This window comes from Branchiostoma floridae, chromosome 2, assembly GCF_000003815.2.
Source record: "Branchiostoma floridae strain S238N-H82 chromosome 2, Bfl_VNyyK, whole genome shotgun sequence".
Classification (NCBI taxonomy): domain Eukaryota; kingdom Metazoa; phylum Chordata; class Leptocardii; order Amphioxiformes; family Branchiostomatidae; genus Branchiostoma; species Branchiostoma floridae.
This window is the reverse complement of record NC_049980.1, coordinates 25,742,234-25,748,233: the sequence shown is the minus strand read 5'-3', so window position 1 is coordinate 25,748,233 and position 6,000 is coordinate 25,742,234. Positions and strand designations below refer to the sequence as shown.

Sequence of the window (6,000 nt, the reverse complement as noted above, 5' to 3'; positions counted from 1 at the left end):
GCGAGGGGAAAAAACATGTATGTGTATGTAGTCAAAGCCGGCCATTTTAGAATTTCTAAAATGGCCGGCTATCAGAGAGGCCAGCAATCAGCGACCCAGTACAAAAGCAAAAGTGCCAAAAAAGGCCATAGAGAGCCTGCTATGGAGGCTATCAAAGATGTATCTAAAAGTAGAAAACAGGTAGATAATCTAAATTCTAACATGCAAAGATTAAATGATTGGATGTACATATAGAATATTTCGAACACGATTCTAAACCTACGTTACTATTGCGGGGCTTGACTTCTTTGAAAACAGTTGAAAATTTCTTTGATAGGTTGATTCGTTGGAAGAGTATCTTTATTTTAAACAATGTAAAGCTTGATGTGATTTCGGGCACTCTTTTGAATAGTCTGCTTCTTATATGGATAACATAATCTGCAGACTGCAAAAAAATAATGAGACAGGGATTAAAAAAACATGATGGACAAAAAAAACATGATGGCTTAATTTTAAAAATAGACACCATAATCGTTGTAACAAGACTTGAAGTGACAAAACATGGTAACACAGCCAACAAGTCATTCATTCCTGTATATTCAAGAAGTGAACTAGTGTTGTGAAAGTGACACAAGTGTGGTAGAATGGGATGACTTCCATAGTGGTGCCACTTTTACAACTGTCCAACTAGTTTTATTTCTATGACTACAAGTTATGGCTACCTCACCAGTGTCACTTCTACAAGTACATTCATTGCTACATCACAACATATTTTTTTTCCATTTTGGTACTTTCTCGGCATGTACTTTTGGTACTTTTCGGACCCTCCCGACGAAGATGCCATCCATGAGATTAACTTGCTGTGGCCTTACAGGAAAGGTTGAGTGTCGCTGCCCACCTGTATGTAGTCAAATATATATCTAAAAGTATTGAAAAAGTGCTCCTCCACACATATGTGAACGACGATACAGCATCAACAGTGGTGATCGACTTCATGTTACCATTGGATTACATTGAAGGCCACGGAGGCTTTTCAGTCACCGCCTGAGACATAAAGATAAATCGTATACATAAGCGTTATCACCATCGACCCAACTAGGGTTTTAATACAGTGCTTTTATTTTGATGTATTGTATTGTGCTCTGGTGTGATGCCGTGTTCCTATGGAGAATGTGACCTATGTACTAGCTCAAAATCGCAAGAGCTTAATTGACATGAGAAAATCGCTACTTGGACGTTAATCATCTGAAATGAAATAGAATGTAAAGAATTCAACAAGAATATGAAATTATTTTACTTCGAAATTATCTTACAAACCGTTAAATCAATCTGAACTAGACTCCCAAGTAACAGCACAATGGCTTATAGCTTATACAAGGGAGCTATGCCCGAAATGAATACAGCCAATGCCTGAAAAACATCTACATTGTTGTTGGCACACCTGACCGAAACTGAACACCGCTGGCCATAACCCCAGCAGCGTTCTTCACGGTCTGTCGGCTTTGTTAACCTTTCTTTGGAGCGTGTGTGTTGTTGTGTAACGTAGAAAACTCGGGTAACATTCTTCTACCAACGCCGAGCCGAGATTTTCTGAGCACGAGAAAGAGAGGAAGGGCATTGAATCGCTGTCATTGGTAGACAGTTACAGGTAAGTCATTCGACGGGCTCGAGACTGAGGGCAGGGTATGATTGTTACACTGTAGTTGCCATTCCCTTGACAAGAAGAAACTAATATGGCGACCCAGTCGAATGTGTAAAGGGCTGGGGAACGGGTTTCTTCGGCGTAGAAGAGGTGCGAAAAGACTGCTCAAACATCTAGGTGCAGTGCACACATGCTAAGAAATTAGATTATGGGTAAAATGACGGGGTTCCTGTTTTAATGTTACATGTAGGAACGTTAAATGTGTACCAGACACGGTGAACTTGACGGTCACGATCGAGTAAGAAGTGCAGTGAATAGCTAGCAACGTTTGTGTGCCACTGCCATTGTTCTGTTATGATAGGTAGCATTAACGTTTAAAACTTGAACCGGTGAACTAGGCATCAGCTATTAACAATCCGTCCACGGACAGGTGGTTGCTAAAATTTAGTTCTATGTCTCAAATCTGAATCGTCGTGGGACACGATAGCGTGACTCCAAGTCAGCCTCAGTCTCTGATGTCTGTCTGCAGACCATTGTCTTCTTGCATATACAAACACACCAGCTTGTAAAATAAAAATGATCATAAATCCTCTCACAATGTTAAAGACTTTTAGTCTCTCACGTGCACATGATCAAACCGAAGCAAAACAATTGCCATGCAACATTAAATTAACAAATCCGGGAAGGATATCATTTTATCAACATGGCGCACACACCGCAACACAGCAAAGGAAAGAAAGCTGCAGGGTGAAAAGGTAAAATAAGAAAGAAGTACTAGTCGGCACGTTGTATGTGCCAATTATTTCAAGTCGCGTAATACTTATAACGCCATCGTTAGTGTGTCACACCAAGGCCTAAATTGGAAACCTTTTAACATCACCATAACAATGAAACATGAGAAGCCTTGGCGCAAAACCGAAGAGTGAGATTGCATTTTTCTATGACATGTGGAGAGACAAATAGTTCGGTGGTGAGATAGTGCTTAAAATCAGTGAAAATTCATACATCTTTTTCCTGCCATCTCACCATATTAGATCAACCGAGAGGCAGATGGGTCTCTTCCCCTCATCTATCACAAAATCTATTTAGTTTGTGCAAGGAAATTTTTAACCTCCTTGGTTTGTGGCGTTTTATGTGGGCGCGTCACTGCGTAGTGATACCACGATGGATTTTCCTAGTGAGCCGGCTACGACAACCGAAACCATGCATAACAAAGCAGGCAAAAAACATTCAGCGGGGCATTCTTACCGTGTCTCTCACAGGTAGCAATTGTTTTGATCTTATTTGTATGCATCTTGTCAATAACTTTCGTCATCTTTTCTATAGTCTGTAACGTTATCAATATCATTTTCCAGTTTCGCCTCAAAGGCGCATCATCCCTGATGTAATATAATAATGATAATAACGGGATGGCCATGTCAGTGAAACTAAGGGCAATGTGATGCTTTAAATCATATGCAAACTACCGTGCCCCACGAGACAGAGAGGCGACATGTTCCACTACTTGTCACGTTCATCATCACCTGTCCATAGTCAGTATGTCACTAATGAGGGTCTTTCGTCTTAAAATATTCTGTAGAATTCACAGCTGCGAGCATTGACATTGTATGACATGTCTGTCAACACGATTGAAAGTCTAGTTTGTTGCACGACTGCGATATTGAACAAACCGAGGGCTCCAATAACCACCCAAAAGTGAATTTGAATGTTTTCTAAGAAGAAAGAACGGAAACCGGACGCAGCAGAAGTCATGGCGATGCAAGAGGAGGTGAAATTCGACCCCATCGTCCTGCCGGACCACCCTCCCCAGTACTCGCCACCCCCTCCACAACAGGCACCTATCACCATGCAGCCAGGGCACCTCCCCATGCAACAGGTAAGCCCCACATATTCACTGCCGGGTGTGGAAATATATCAATTAGATAAATAGTTTAGGAAATAAGACGGCAATCTGAGGTATTGTGGACCTGTTTCTGTGTGTTAACCCAAGTAGACCCATCAACTTTTACCACTCCGTATAGATCTGGCTCTGTACCTTGCAGGATTTTTTCCCGTGTCGTTTGTACATGTGCACATATTTGTCTACGTGCTGTAAGTGTGCTGAGGCTGTACTCTAGGCTTTTCAATATAAAGGAGACGTCTAACGACCTCGTAGACAGCAAACAGTGTTTCAGCAAGGCTCCATAAAGGAGACGTCTAACGACCTCGTAGACAGCAAACAGTGTTTTAGAAAGGCTCCATAATACCCCTGTCACATTATCCACGATCTTCGGGCGTATCGATGGAAAATCGGCAATATTTAAGATCGACAGAGGGCTGTGCGTATTTCTCACCTGAAAACCGTCCCTGTCACATATAAGCGATACTTTGTACCCTGTACAATTGTTGTGCAATAATGTTATAATTATAAGCGAGACTCTGGCGATTGCCGCAGAATCGTCGTCCGGTCGATTTTCGCCAAATGTGCCATGGGTATTAAGAAGACGTCTAACGAACTCTTAGATAGCAAACAGTGTTTTAGAAAGGCTCCATTATCAATGTGCTTGGCGTGCCAGGAAGTACTTCTGGCCTTTGCTTGCTGCATCGGTTGTTAGCTAGAAAAAAAGGGCTAGCCATTGGTTCGTTTTTCACACCCCAGCCCGCGGCTTCTACAAATGTGGTGATTGTCCAGCAGCCCATGGTGACTGTAGTCAGCCCTCGACAGTGGTCCTCTGGGCTCTGCGCTTGTTGTGATGACATGGGAAGCTGTAAGTACAGTTGACATTTTTCTTGGTACGTATAGATATGTCATACCCACAAGCAATACTTATTACATGTACTAATACCGGCAGAAACGATTATTGTCACTCTGCAAATGGTCTTTTGAAAGGCATTTCTTAGCATGTGCGATCCCTGTGCCAATTCTGAGGAGTTGCCGTACCCGTATGCCCATCTGCACAGAGTATAATGTAACTTGTTCTTCATTGCTTCCAATCTCCTTGACAGGCCTGGCAGGTACCTTTTGCTTCAGTTGTTTCCTGTGCCACTTGGCGGACAAGATGGGCGAGTCGTGCTGCCTGCCCGTCTGCTACGCTCACACCGCCATGGTGGCCATGAGGACCAAGATCAGGATCCAGAACAACATCACTGTAAGAAACGTCGCACAATCCAGAATAAGTCTCCTGTTAAATTTAGAAAATAAACAAAAACAGCTAACGTTACATGTTATCATGACTGCTTTAGTCTGCGATCCCTCATTCTTCTACGAAGAGGGACCAGCTTTTTTGCACTCCTATCCCTGCACTTTTTGTATAGTGACAGGTAACACTAATGGCAACCCAAATTTTACCATATCAAAAGCAATTGAAAACCCAAGACTAAGGAAATAGCTGTTGTATTTCACCGCGGTAGTGTGCGGGGCGTTCACCATACACAATTGAAGACGTCTTATTTTTCCAATAAGGTGCCACAAATCTTTTGTACTCAGACATTCTTCAGATTTTTGTGATATTTCCGCATCCATTCGTTACGTTCAGTTGCAGTGAGACGTCGACCATAATTGTAATTCTGCATTTCTGTATTTCTCCGCAAGGGTGACATTAATAATGACATCTGGACCACCTGTTGCTGCCCGATGTGTGCGGCTTGTCAGATGTCGCGGGAAGTCGACTTTGTCAACTCCATCAACGTCCACCGCGCTGCCATGAACGCTCCCATGTGAACAACCGAACCCTGACGCTGGCATGTACTTTAGAATAATGCTGCATGCAAAACATATAAAAGTTTACACAAGAGGTAATTGCTTCAAAAGAGATGATAAAGAAGATTATATCTGTTGAAAGTCTTAAAACGATTGTTAAAAGAAAGTGTAATCGCTGACCAATAAGGTGACTGTGAAGTTAGATTGTAGGCTTGCCGAGTAGGAGGCAGACATTTTTTTTTTAAAACAAAAACCCAATGTAGGGCGTTTCGATTTATCATTCTTTAGTCTTCATTTACCACCAATGCCTTGGTCACAAGTACGTTACGTGACATTAACGTAGTTTATTTTCTATCCAGACGACATATGCAATGAAGGTTAATGTTAGTGTTCTGTATTTTTCCGATGCATGTACATGCCGAAATCATTGCTTCAAATGTATCTTTCCTGATATTAATCACTCCTTTGCAGCCTTCATCTTAAGCCTTTATGTGGCTTCGATTCTCCGATTGGGAAAATAAAACACTTTGAACTTTATTAAAATCACCACTTTGCAGGCAATTTAGCCTGAATTGTGTTGGTGTTTACAAGCTTCGTTATTAAACATTGTTTAAAAAGTTATTACAATTTTAAAGGCATACTTTACATTGACTTATAATTTTGCTTAAAATCACAAATTACAGACGTTTACTATACAATA

The 6,000-nt window shown here is 41.6% G+C and overlaps 1 protein-coding gene across 6 annotated transcripts; it reads left to right on the top strand.

Moving 5' to 3' along the window:
* Positions 1–1,415: 1,415 nt before the first annotated feature.
* LOC118409522 (placenta-specific gene 8 protein-like) lies at positions 1,416–5,540 on the top strand. 6 transcript variants are annotated; one of them, XM_035810596.1, is made up of 5 exons: positions 1,416–1,627; positions 3,318–3,497; positions 4,260–4,368; positions 4,607–4,749; positions 5,193–5,540. In XM_035810596.1, exons 2-5 carry the CDS (start codon positions 3,327–3,329, stop codon positions 5,319–5,321), a joined length of 552 nt encoding a protein of 183 aa, XP_035666489.1. In that variant the 5' UTR covers positions 1,416–1,627; positions 3,318–3,326; the 3' UTR covers positions 5,322–5,540. The 6 variants fall into 6 exon arrangements, with proteins under 6 accessions (XP_035666489.1, XP_035666491.1, XP_035666490.1 ...); XM_035810598.1 differs by having other exon boundaries at positions 1,417–1,627; positions 3,342–3,497; XM_035810597.1 differs by having other exon boundaries at positions 1,422–1,627; positions 3,339–3,497.
* Positions 5,541–6,000: the final 460 nt, after the last annotated feature.

Excerpts from the sequence above, each read along its gene's own strand:
- LOC118409522 (XM_035810596.1), top strand. The coding sequence starts at position 3,327 with ATGTTTTCTAAGAAGAAAGAACGGAAACCGGACGCAGCAGAAGTCATG. Across the intron at positions 3,498-4,259 it reads GGCACCTCCCCATGCAACAG|CCCGCGGCTTCTACAAATGT; the intron begins GTAAGCCCCACA and ends TTCACACCCCAG. Across the intron at positions 4,369-4,606 it reads TTGTGATGACATGGGAAGCT|GCCTGGCAGGTACCTTTTGC; the intron begins GTAAGTACAGTT and ends TCTCCTTGACAG.